This window comes from Ascaphus truei, chromosome 5 (genome assembly GCF_040206685.1).
Source record: "Ascaphus truei isolate aAscTru1 chromosome 5, aAscTru1.hap1, whole genome shotgun sequence".
NCBI lineage: Eukaryota > Metazoa > Chordata > Amphibia > Anura > Ascaphidae > Ascaphus > Ascaphus truei.
This window is the reverse complement of record NC_134487.1, coordinates 301,193,332-301,207,157: the sequence shown is the minus strand read 5'-3', so window position 1 is coordinate 301,207,157 and position 13,826 is coordinate 301,193,332. Positions and strand designations below refer to the sequence as shown.

At 43.9% G+C, this 13,826-nt stretch overlaps 1 protein-coding gene across 1 annotated transcript; it reads right to left on the bottom strand.

Moving 5' to 3' along the window:
- Positions 1-1,319: 1,319 nt before the first annotated feature.
- LOC142494611 (sulfotransferase 6B1-like) lies at positions 1,320-7,627 on the bottom strand. The gene is made up of 6 exons (XM_075599050.1): positions 7,428-7,627; positions 6,930-7,114; positions 6,124-6,250; positions 4,457-4,551; positions 3,757-3,943; positions 1,320-1,797 (listed from the first exon to the last, which is right to left on the bottom strand). Exons 1-6 carry the CDS (start codon positions 7,564-7,566, stop codon positions 1,679-1,681), a joined length of 852 nt encoding a protein of 283 aa, XP_075455165.1. The 5' UTR covers positions 7,567-7,627; the 3' UTR covers positions 1,320-1,678.
- Between the last annotated feature and the right edge of the window lie 6,199 nt (positions 7,628-13,826).

Below are 13,826 nucleotides of genomic sequence, written 5' to 3'. Positions count from 1 at the left end.
TTTTTTTTGTTTTTTTTTTAAGCGCGAACGGGGGAAATTTAAAAAAAAAACACGTGTGCTGCTTGGGCCAATGTTAACTCGCCTGGGGGTTAAATCCACCGCCCCGGGCGTTATTATGTGGTAAATTTGCGGGGTTTCTCAGAGCTTGCGGGGTATCTGTGTAAATATACGTATGCATTTATATAACCAGCGTTGATGATTTTTACAGGTTTACCATTTCAAAGTTCACAATGATATCACTTGGTATTTGACTTGATCGGGTGATTTATTCACATTGTGACAAACAGCTCATAAACGCAAGTAATTAATCATTCACTATAAAACTGATTCTTATTGTACAACTTGGCTGTATGAGGGAATTATATTTCCCCCTAAATCCTTCCTCATTGCAATTCTATCCAGAAAGAATCAGGAAACTGGCATTTAATGCAGTCACTTCCGTAAAGTATTATTATTCACCCTATTTAATGAGATGCAAATTCATTATTGTTGCATTAGGAAAGTGCTCAGATGGATTCAATGTCTTACCACTTTGCAATTATGCTCGCCGAAATGTGCTGTGCTGCGTATTACATGAAGGGCTGTATATTTCACTACCTATGGATTCTGTGATATGTACTGTAATCAGAGACCCCACAATTGGTAGCAAAGTCTGTGAGCTGCTTGTTGCAACTAAGTCATTTTTCTGTGCTAAAACTAGCACTCTTTCATAGTGCCAGTCCTGAGAAAAATCAGTTTATGCTCAATGTGAAGTGGAAGAATCTAGATACTGTAATAATATTCTGCAAATACCGCTCATGAACCCACGCAGAGAGAAACGTGGAGATGGAGTGCGGGTTTCATTTGATTGTCCAATCGTCAGAATGAGGTGCACAATATACAGTATTTTCATTGTTTGGGAAGAACGCGCTAACCGAGGGATTATAGCAGGGGTCCTCAACTCCAGTCCTCGAGGCACTCCAACAGGTCAGGTTTTCAGGATATCCCAGCTTCAGCACAGGTGGCTCAATCAGCGGCTCAGGCAATGACTGAGCCACTGTTTGAGCCACCTGTGCTGAAGCCGGGATATCCTGAAAACCTGACCTGTTGGAGGGCCTTGAGGACTGGAGTTGAGGACCCCTGGATTATAGGACTCGCTACATACAGCACTTCTATTATTTACAGAACTGTTTTGTGGAAAAACTGTTGCTTAGACACAAGAGGTTTTTAAACGAAGTTAGAAACATTCCACATATTTAATGTGCTGTACAGGTATCTTCCCTGTGCTGGAGAGGGGTCCATCTCCATTCAAATGAATGTAACACACCATTTCTCTAGCTTTGGGAACGCCTTCACAGAGTATTACATTGATGCTTAGGGGTTTCTTTGGTGAACACGACCACAGGTGAGGCGTGTATTTACATAACAGATGTACAGTCCTGCGTACATTTACATTTAATTGGTCACTGTCTTAGTGGAACGATGGTAACTATTTGAGGCTTTGTTTTCATATGGAAACAACCCATAATTTCTTCTCATACAACAGCATATATTCATTTGTTCTCGTGATAATATATCAAGTTTTATTTATTTACGGTTACATTTCATGGTTTGTTCTCATTCAGTAACACATATATATTGCTCTGATATGTTAATAAATTAATCTTTGTTCTCATGTTCACTATATGAAGCATTATTGTCAGGTCTCATATTGAATGGGGTTTGCCAGGAAGCAGGAATTCATCTTTGCATCGTATAGTTCATCAAAGATTCTGTTCTGTTTTGTTGTGAAGTAATTTTTCCAATCACCAACAGTACCTAAACAGATATTGAATAAATAAAAATAATATTAATATTTAACTTATTTCCTGCGGTTCATAAACTATGTGGTTTGATTACAATCCTGCTGAAAAAGATTCACAAGAATGGAAAATATAAATGTATCAAAATGATTTTAGTATGATTGTATTGAAAAGAGTACGTGCCTTTGCTCTTCATGATGACTTGGAGTGAGTTTACAATATCACCTTGCTTTCACACTCCTTATATCGGCAGACGTATGCCAACATATTCTAGCCTAAAGCTACAACAAGGAATGTGGTCCATGGCGTTACCATATGCACGTGTATAATAATGCCCGCCAGTAGTAGAATAACAAATTGTAATGTACAAGGTGTTGTTATCACACCTTCGTCTGGAAAATTGGATTTTTATTGTACTACTACTGTCTGGATTGTTTTATCATACAGGTTTATATGGTTATGATAGCATTTGGCAGCATCTGCTGATATCAGCACGCAGGCACCTTTGTGAGCGCGGCGCCTCGGAGCACTCAGTGTGAGTGACGTGTGCCACACTTCCACCAACTTTGTTCCATGGTGTTACAGCACTAAACAGGTCACGTTAGGCAGGCTAAATTAATAGTGCTTATAGTCATCCAATCTGTATCATAACCAATGACTTTTAATAGTTCCACGTAGCTGATCCCTTTAGTTTCAGAGGTGCATGCACATTGCCCTTTCTGCATTCGTAAGTAAGTTCAAAGGTGTACAGTAGTTATAAAAAAAATAATCAAATTTCACTGTTTAATTAAAAGGGATAACAAATTCCTTACTTTCCAAAACCAACCCCCCCCCCAAAAAAAAATATTTAGAACCTAAACCAGAACCCCCGTCCGGTCCCCCTTCTTTACAGCAGAGTTGAAAACTTGGCCATATATTTTTAAATTACGTTAAGTTTTTCAGTTAAATTATTTGCGTTCCCTTATTGTTTTTATGATTTTATATGTAGATGCTCTTGTGACGTGTTTGTTTGTTTTGAGTTCTTCCATAATTTGGTAAAATAACAAAGGCGGGAGAGGGGGGAGAGCATGTGATACCTTTTATTGGGCTAACAAATAGTTCATATGTTACAAGCTTCCAAACCTCTCAGGGTTCTTCATCAGCTGTGGCGGAAAAAAACAAATTGAGGATACTGTATACAATTTTGTAGAGAGATGGTATACAGATGCAGCTACGAGTATCCGAACACTTGCTTTGAAAAATCTGGGGCAATCTCCCAGTAATGCTGCAACATTTCTCTGACATTCCGCAGAAAGACTAATGGCCCATCGGATTAACACAGCAGGGATCCCTGGTCAGTTTGAATGGGACTGCCAGGGACCCCGCTCTGTTAATCCGATGGGCCATTAGTCTGTCTGCAGAAATGTCACAGAAATGTTGCAGCATTACTGTGTTATTGTCCCAGATTTTCCCAGGCAAGTGTTCGGATACTCGTGGCTGCACCTGTAGGTGACAATCAATAAAGAAATAAGTGAGACATTATGACAGGGGGTGAGGATTCTAGCGGGCTTGTGCAATGAGAGGCTATAAGAGGCGAACCTCTATTATTATAATAAAGACCCAGACAAACAGCAGACACTGTGGGAGTAAAATCCTGAATGAAATAAAATGATACACACACATCATTAGGTAAAAATCCAAAACCTTGCAAATTTTGGCAAAAAACGTAACCAAAACCAGAAACTGTTTTAGACTCAAAACCCCATCGAAAATCAAAACACATTTTTTAGAACCAAAACACAAGTGGAAATGCCCACCCTCACTGTCTGGCAATGTTTCAGTGTTACTTTACCTTTTTTCTATTGCCTGAAATACAATACGTGATTGATACATTTTCCTTTAATGTCAGCGCACTACGCAGGCGGTGACGAGCCTTTAGCTCTTTTGATACATTATTCCTTCTTGGATAAAGTGTAACTCCCAGCGGTCCTCTTACCTTTCCGGAAGATCAGCTTCTTGTTGGATGTCAGCGCACACACGGTGGGGCCGGGATCACTTTTCTCTTTCTCCACCTTGATTTTCATCTCACTGAAAGATGTCCTTTTGCAAATTTCACTAATTTCATCATCATTAACGTTGATTCCTAGGAAGGTGCTTATTTTTCTTATAGATTTGTGGAGATCCTAACAAAGGAAATGAGTTAGAAAAGTTATTAACTTTCTCTAAAAAGAAGACAACGTGACTATATATATATATATATATATAATATATATATATATATATATATATATATGTTGTATTGTATGTCTTTATTTATATAGCGCCAAAAGTGTACCCAGCGCTTCACAAAGAATACAGTATATTGTATACACAATATATTGTGTATACAGTCAAGCTGCATTTATGTATACATATGTGAGCGTGTGTGTTTAAATGAATACATACCCAAACATGAATATATATGCAGAGATACGCATATACTGCATATGTATTTTGGCAGACAAAACATATCACCAAACTAAGAGTTTCATTAATAAAAGGCCCTGGAATGTGCATGCAAGAAGCCACAATGCCTAATGTTAGGCCGCGGAATATAGTTCTGTAAATCATCTAAACACCCCCCCACCTCCCCCCCCACCCGTTTGTGATGATCTCAGGAATATAAGGGAATGAGATGTAAGCACTTGTTTGCTAACCTTTTGCATGGCCTCATAATACAAAAATAAAGTCGGTGTTTCATTTTTGTGTTCTTCCCAGCCCAAGATATGGTCAAACCAGGATCCACAGACAACTGAAAAGAAGCGTATCTTCATTAACATTCTGCGCATACCACGGTCTGTTTCATTGCAATTAGGTGTAAAAAATCATAGCGAAAATGAATTCAGCGTACAAATACTTATAAATTAGTATACAGCAAATACAAATAACACCTGTGAGCACAGTCACACGTCTCGGACAGGTCTGCAGCCTGGTAAAAGTCCAAGAATACCGAACTTTGCCGATTACAACCAGTAAAGGACCGTCTGCATTTCTCTCATTAGTGGACGTTCCACCAGGAATGTGCAAATAAAGGCAAAATGTATCTGTTGTCATACACTGCGTTATATAACAGGTAGAATTCCAGAAAGGTTTGCTGCATGTCTGGTAACCTGCCAGAGTTAGCATTTCCATCAACTAGCTGGTAACTTATCTTTACCTTTGGGGCATAGTCATGATATTCAGGGGAACATCATGTAGACTGATGTTCTTGTCATTTTTCATCTGTTCAAATACAAATAAAACGTTTATTTTCCCGCTGTAATTTGTTCTTATCCTGAAACTTGTTGATTTATCAAAATTACATACAACAAGTTTCTTTGAAGTTTTTAGCAAAATCCATGTGTCAGTCAAAGGCCCAAATCCACAAGAGGGTGATGAGCTGTAGTACAGGGGTGGCGAAATCCAGTCCTCAGGGGCCACCAACTTCAGCATAGGTGGCTCAATCTGTGGCTCAGTCGTTGACTGAGCTACTGAATGAGCCACCTGTGCTGCAGCAGTGATATACTTCAAATCTAATCTGTTGGTGGCCCCTGAGGTGTAGAGTTGGCCACCCCTGCTTCAGTAGGTCTTTACACCTATTTGTACGAATGAAAGTCAAGGTGTGCTACAGCTTATCAGCCTTTTAATGATCTGGGCCAAAGCATGCTGATCAATATTGGAAAATAAACCATGGTGCATAACAAAATGTATAGAAAAATGTTACGCTGCTTTCATACAAATTAAGATACCTTGTCAAGGTGGATTGGAAAAGTTAGTGATCCCACCAAGTAATCAAGGAGCCAATAGATACAAATAAATAAATAAACATGCCAGATACAAAAATTAATATTGGTGGTAAGACTGTCATTAATTGCACCCAAAGTACTGTGGGCAAAAAGTCTGGGAAATTCTTCTACAGATTAAATACCCATTCTGTACATTAATCAGACATCATGTTTGCTTATGAGAATATCTCATCTGCATCATTTTGTAAACATATAGTTAGTCTTTTCCATTTTCCTTAAAGCATATAATGGCCTGTGTCATACAGAGAGCATATATAGTATAGTAGTATAGTATAGTATAGTAGTATAACATTTCAGGTCTATAAACCCTACAGGTGACAGATGATAATATAGCCTTTTCATAGTCCTCCAAGATAAACTATGTACATTAAATGCTGAATATGCCACACAGTAATCCCGGGAGCAATGAGGATGTGTGATAAGAGCACAGGATATGTATAATTACCCAAACACCTTCACCCTGGTGTCTTTATTTTGTTATCTATTCGTGAACATAAAAGAACTCGTATTCTGAAATAAAAGAGCCTTCTTATTCTCACCATCTCCTTTTAAGAACATTTCAAGGTAAGCTGACCACGTTTCAATGGTGGGAAGATTTGGGTTGTCTCTGTAGTAGTAAAACAGGGAAACAGCGGTGTCTTTTGGATTTCTAATGATATAGATGGTCTGAAAGACAGTAATAATGAAACAAATTCTGAGCGTATGGGTTAACTCGCTATGCGATATCAACAATATTATTTCAATAATTGTGACTACTACAGTTAGAAGTTTTAAAGAAAGACAAACAACAATATCCTAATGACTCCGCCATGTCTGTATGTTACATACTCAGTATCATATCCAAGTAATTCACAGGCACGATGTGGCAGGTTACAGTACTGTATGTCAGGGAAAGTCCGAATATACAGTTTCCAAGACAGACCCAGACACTACAGACCCAGAATTTTCCACGCACAGCATTTAACGCATCTTTTTGTTTAGCCACAAATTGTCCACACATGGACTTCATTAAAATTAGCATTATTTATTATTTTCTTCCATCGCTGAAATGGAACACATAAGGGGCTATATTTATACCAATACAAGCTATGGAAAAGTGCATCAAACCTAACTATGAGCGATGGAAGAAGGGAATCCCCACCTGCGCAAAGTCCTTCGTTGTATAGAGCCGGTGCAAACATACTCTAAGGATACACATGCATTACAGAGAGTAGGAGGCTAGCGCAGACAGTAGTGTTTTTGAAGGTGATAATATGTTTCCATGGTAATGTGGGTTCTCAATGGAAACCAGAACATAAGGACGTATTCGGTTGAGTTTGACATGAATCGAGATAAAAGCTCTTACCTTGCATTTCTTAACCTTCAAATCTGTCGGCACCATGCCATAGCTCAGGTGCGTTGGGATAATCCTCTTGGAGGTAATATTCTTTAGTTCATCGAGCTTTGAAACATCTCCAAACTCAATAGGAGATGTCAGACAAACTTTCGAAGAGAAAAGAAGCTTCAGGATCTCTGCCAGCCAGTGAGTGCCTAGAATGAGTTTGTATTTAAAAATACACAATTAACGTCATGCAAAGGAAGATAAAACAACCAAGCAGTTCAGATATTGCATCGTTGTTAACACTATGAGCTATCATTGATATGAGTTATCACTTATGAACTATATACAGTAGACATGCCATACAAATGTAAAAGGTGCATTTCTTAAAACAGGTCTGGTTAGAAAAGAGGCCAGAGTAAAAAAGCACTGCATTCTACTTCTAATAGTATTTCTGTAGCAGAAAAATTAAGAAACTGTTTGCAACAACAAAGTGAAATTATTTTTAAACAGAAGAAACTTTACCAGACTTTGGATAGGAAACCAGCAGCAGATCATCTTCTCTAGCTTGAAAGTCGTTCAGGGATGTTAAAAGATCAGTTGACGATCTGGTTGTAAAAGGGATTCCATTAAAAATATGAACAAGACCTGTTTGAACCGACATTTTGGGATTGCAGCAGGTATTACTTGTTGGAGGCACTACTGAGATGCAACAGTATCCTGGCATTAACTTCTCCAATATATTGGCGGACAAGAGGCGTATCTTGATTTGACACTAAATGACTTGCAACCAATGCAATTCAAACAAACCTTATCAGAAACGTTATGAGGCTTTATGGCGTTGACCTGATTAGTAGAATTATATGACCTGCTTTCAAAGAACAAAACAAATTGATCCGTACTCTTGACATTAGTGACTGCTGCTATGATTGTATACATAATGTAAACTGAATGACCCTAAATGTTTCTCCTATCTTTCTCATGTAAAATCATTATTCTGCTACCTTCGGCATACTGTATGAGAATCGTATTTGACATGAAGGTGTTACGATAATGGGGGTGCAGAATCCAATTCAATCAACAGCAATAATTTAGACTTCAGACGTGGATGTGACACTGTACAATATCTGCTTAAACGGATAGTCAGACTTTTACTTTCATGCTGTGTCATGCTTAGCTTTTCATATGCCATTTAGTTCCTATATTGCCAGGTGGCATTTTATTTCCCATTTAAAAGACGTTGTTCATACTTCAATGAGACAATAGAAAAAGGGAGAAAATAGATTTTTTTTAAAGTGTAGTTAAGGGGCACATCTTGTATAAAGAAGCGGAGTTTTATTTGATGGCGTGTTAGTTCTATCTCATGTATTGAATAAATATTGCACGTGCAATTATATCATTTTTTAGAAACCCAATGGGAGAAATCCTTTTCAATGTGTTGTGAAGCTGGGGAATGGGGAGAGAGTGGGGAATGGGGAGAGAGAAGGGGAATGGGGAGAGAGTGGGGCAATGGGGAGAGAGTGGGGGAATGGGGAGAGAGTGGGGGAATGGGGAGAGAGTGGGGGAATGGGGAGAGCGTGGGAGTATGGGAGAATGGGAGAATGGGGAGAATGGGAGAATGGGGAGGAGTGGGGGTAATGGGGAAAGAGTGGGAAATGGGGGATAATGGGGGAATGGGGGGAGTGGGGGAATGGGGAGAGAGTGGGGGAATGGGGAGAGAGTGGGGAAATGGGGAGGAGTGCATAAATAGGGAGAGAGTGGGGAATGGAGAGAGAGTGAGGGAATGGAGAGAGAGTGGGGGAATGGAGAGAGAGTGGGGGAATGGGGAGAGCGTCGGAGAATGGGGAGGAGTGGGGGAATGGGGAGAGAGGGGGGATGGGGAGGAGTGGGGGAATTGGGAGAGAGTGGAGGGAGGAGTGGGGAATGGGAAGAGAGTGGGGGAATGGGGAGAGCATGGGAGTATGGGGAGAATGGGAGAATGGGAGAATGGGAGAATGGGGAGTGTGGGGTAATGGGGAAAGAGTGGAGAAATGGGGGAGTGGGGGGAATGGAGAGAGAGTGGGGGAATGGAGAGAGAGTGGGGGAATGGGGAGAGTGTTGGAGAATGGGGAGAAGGGGGGAATGGGGAGAGAGGGGGAATGGGGAGAGGGGGGGAATGGGGAGGAGTGGGGGAATGGGGAAATGGGGAAAAGTGGGGGAATGGGGAGAGAGGGGGGAATGGGGAGGAGTGGGGAATGTGGAGAGAGGGGGAATGGGGAGGAGTGGGGAATGGGGAGAGAGTGGGGGAATGGGGAGAGAGTGGGGGAATGGGGAGAGAGTGGGGGGAGGGAGTGGGGAATGGGAAGAGAGTGGGGGAATGGGGAGGAGTGGGGGAATGGGAGAGAGTGGGGGAATGGGGAGAGAGTGGGGGAGTGGGGAGAGAGTGGGGAATGGGGAGAGTGTGGGAGTATGTGGAGAATGGGAGAAGGGGGGAATGGGGAGGAGTGGGGGAATGGGGAGAGAGTGGGGGAGAATTGGGAGAGAGTGGGGGAATGGGGAGAGAGTGGGGGGAGGAGTTGGGAATGGGAAGAGAGTGGGGAATGGGGAAAGTGGGGGAATGGGGAGAGAGTGGGGGAATGGGGAGGAGTGGGGAAATGGGAGGAGTGGGGGAATGGGGAGGAGTGGGGGAATGGGAAGAAAGTGGGGAGAGGAGTGGGGAATGGGAAGAGTGGGGGAATGGGGAGAGAGTGGGGGAATGGGGAGAGAGTGGGGGAATGGGGAGAGAGTGGGGGAATGGGGAGAGAGTGGGGGAATGGGGAGAGAGTGGGGGGAGGAGTGGGGAAGGGAAGAGAGTGGGGGAATGGGGAGAAAGTGGGGGAATGTGGGGAGGAAGTGGGGGAATGGGAGGAGTGGGGGAATGGGGAGGAGTGGGGGAATGGGGAGGAGTGGGGGAATGGAAGAAAGTGGGGAATGGGAAGAGTGGGGGAACGGGGAGGAGTGGGGGAATGGGGAAAGATTGGGGAGAATGGGGAGAATGGAGGAGTGGGGGAATGGGAGTGAGTGGGGAATGGGGAGGAGTGGGGGAATGGGGAGGAGTGGGGGAATGGGGAGGAGTGGGGGAATGGGGAGAAAGTGGGGAGAGGAGTGGGGAATGGAAGAGTGGGGGAACGGGGAGGAGTGGGGGAATGGGGAGAAAGTGGGGGAATGGGGAGAGAGTGGGGAAATGGGGAGAGAGTGGGGGAGGAGTGGGGAATGGGAAGAGAGTGGGGGAATGGGGAGGAGTGGGGGAATGGGGAGGAGTGAGGAATGGGGAGGAGTGGGGGAATGGGGAGAAAGTGGGGAGAGGAGTGGGGAATGGGAAGAGTGAGGGAACGGGGAGGAGTGGGGGAATGGGGAGTGAGTGGGGAATGGGGAGAAGTGGGGGAATGGGGAGGAGTGGGGGAATGGGAGAGAGTGGGGGAATGGGGAGGAGTGGGGGAATGGGAAGAGAGGGGGGAATGGGGAGGAGTGGGGGAATGGGGAGAGAGTGGGTAATGGGGAGAGAGTGGGGAATGGGGAGGAGTGGGGGAATGAGGAGAGAGTGGGGGAATGGGGAGAGAGTGGGGGAATGGGAGAAAGTCAGGGAATGGGGAGGAGTGGAGGATTGGTGAGCAGTGGGGGAATGAGTGGAGTGGGGGAATGGGGAGGAGTGGGGGAATGGGGAGGAGTGGGGGAATGGGGAGGAGTGGGGGAATGAGGAGAGAGTGGGGGAATAGGGAGAGAGTGGGGGAATTGGGGAGAAAGTCAGGGAATGGGGAGGAGTGGAGGATTGGTGAGCAGTGGGGGAATGGGGAGAGATTGGGGGAATGGGGAGGAGTGTGGGAATGGGGAGGAGTGGGGGAATGGGGAGAGAGTGGGGGAATGGGGAGAGAGTGGGGGAATGGGGAGAGAGTGGGGGAATGGGGAGAGAGTGGGGAATGGGGGAGAGAGTCAGGGAATGGGGAGGAGTGGAGGATTGGTGAGCAGTGGGGGAATTGGTGAGGAGTAGTGGGTGAAGAGTTGGAGGAATGGAGAGGTATCTTTACAGCATATTGATAGTTGCCTCTATAGACGATGCGAAATAAGCTTCCTTTGCCTTCTCTCAGAAACTGATAAATAAAAGATCAGAGCATATGGCACAGTGTGACAGTCAGTGGGACAGTCAGTGTGACAGTCAGTGTGGCAGTCAGTGTGACAGTCAGTGGGACAGTCAGTGGGACAGTCAGGTGGGACAGTCAGTGGGACAGTCAGTGGGACAGTCAGTGTGACAGTCAGTGGGACAGTCAGTGTGACAGTCAGTGTGACAGTCAGTGGGACAGTCAGTGGGACAGTCAGTGTGACAGTCAGTGGGACAGTCAGTGGGACAGTCAGTGTGACAGTCAGTGGGACAGTCAGTGTGACAGTCAGTGTGGACAGTCAGTGTGACAGTCAGTGTGACAGTCAGTGTGACAGTCAGTGTGACAGTCAGTATGACAGTCAGTGTGGCAGTCAGTGGGACAGTCAGTGTGACAGTCAGTGGGAAGTCATCTAAATGAACACACCCTTTGATACTGTGGATCACCACTTCATATTCTAATCTCCCTTGGTATCCACAACAAAGCTCTATCCTGGTTCTCATCTTACCTCCCCGGCACACATTTTCTGTCTCTATTGCTAACATGTCTTCGTCTTCTGTTGCTCTGTCCGTTGGTGTACCTCATGGCTCTGTTCTGGGACCTCTCCTTTTCTCTGTCTACACTATATCACTTGGTGACCTCATAACCTTTTTTGGCCTCAGGTATCATCTCTATGCAGATGATACGCAGATAGATCTACCCAACCCAACCTCACTCCTGCAATTCAGTGCCAAGTCTCGGATTGCCTCCTGGCTATATCCTCGTGGATGGCTCTCCACCGTCTTAAACTTAATATGTCTAAAACGAAGCTCCTCATATTTCCCACTAAATCTGGCCTAATAACCCATCTATCCTGTTGCCAAAGCACATTGCCTAACAGGCCTCCCTGCCTCAGAACTTTCTCCTTTGCCACCTACCGAAAATTCTGCTGCTAGAATAATTTCACTTTCTCCCAAAAGTCTCTGTTCATCTCCTCCTTAAATCTCTCTCCTGCCTTCCCATCAAATTTTGGATCAACTACAACGTTCCCCTTCTTACCTTCAAGGCTCTCTACTCATCTGTTCCTCTCTACATATCGGCTTCGATCTCATGACATAATAGGAATCAGCTCTTCATACATAAACGTAGACATAAGGAAAAGGAGTCCCATGTAAATGGGAAGTTAGGAGAACTTACACAGACAGTAGGGGGAGGGAGTTATGGTAAGTGTGTCTGCAAGTGGTCAAGTGCCCAATCATGTACCAAAGGTTTCTCTTCTGCCCCCTCCTCTCTCAAATTTATTGGCAAGTACGTTGTCACTGTCAATGCTTCCAAGGTCTTCCTCTCCGATCACATCCAATAGGAACAGACTAGAGATGTACAAATATTTCACCTCACTTTTTGACTATGGCAAAAGTGACCCCTTCTTGTGAACTTCAACATTTCAAATGATTAGAAAAGTTTGTGAGGAGTTCACCCCCAAAAATAATCAAAGTCTAAAATAGGACTCTCTTCCACGGCTAATTTGTCATCTGGTGAAATTCAAAATTTGATCGAAAAATGTCTAATTTCTCTGTGGCTTTATTCATTGCTGCTGAACATATAAGAGTAAGGGGCCTATGCAGTAAGCGTTCATAAGCCACTTATCAACCACTTATCGCCCAAAATGTCTACCGCTATTCAGTAAGCGTGATAAGTGTGTGAAAGACTGAATCGCCCCCAAAAAATTGCTCATAAAAAAAATCACCGAGGCAGCGGTGATAAGCCACTTATCACCGCTTTTCGGCATGTTCATAAACTTGCCCAATTCTAGTAGCAGTGATTAGGCTATGAATGCCTATCGCCGCTCTAAAATGGTGATTTTATCACAAAATCCTCACGCCAGAAAAAGTTGGCGTAAAGGTGTTGGAAACCTGCAGAGAAGCGGCGAGATGGGACTTAGAAAAAAAATGCATTTTTCCTGCGTAGGATTGATGCCGGGAATCTCTGGAGCTGATATACATTAATATTAACACCAGAGACCCCTGGCATGAATCCTATGCAATAAAAATGCATTTACAGTAAACTTCATTACCATAGCGGATAGCCTCAGGGACCCCCTACTTCCCGAGATACAGGCCCCGTTATGGGGGGCCGGTATCTCCTATGCATTTAAATGTCCGCGTCACATGACCATGGGAATAAAATGCATAGGAGATACCGGCACCCCATAACGGGGCCTGTATCTCGGGAAGTGGGGGTCCCTGAGGCTGAAACCAATGTGGTTCAGCTCAGGAGACCCCCTGCTCATCTACACTATTAACAAAATTAAAATTTATACAGAAATTTGGGGTGATATTTGCACAGGGAGAGACGGCTCTCTCAGAGCAGCTCTCTCTGCAGTAGATATAACTCGCCGGGTGAGGCCTTTTCAGAGGGTCGTTCATCAGATCACCGGCTAATCACCCGTTTTGTGAATTTTGCTATGACAGGTAATGAAGGCTTTCTGAATACCGTGATAGCAACGCTCATAAAAACGGTGATTTAAATGGCCCGGTGATTTTATTTATGAACCATTAGTGCTTAGGCCCCTAAATGTTTTGATTGAATACTTTCCCATTTTCACATTGTTTGTAAAGTTTGATCGTACTATAGGCGAAGAGAACTTTAGAAAGCCTGGACATCTCTAGAATAGGCTCGGCCAGTGAAAAGGCCATAATAGTTTTACTGCAGCTATTGGCAGTAGTGGAATTATTCTTTTGCCGCCCGCAGGCTCATGCTGGCGACCCACCTCCGGCATAATGTCACGGCATCATGTGACGCGGCTTTGTCATAGCAACGTGCCGTCATGTGA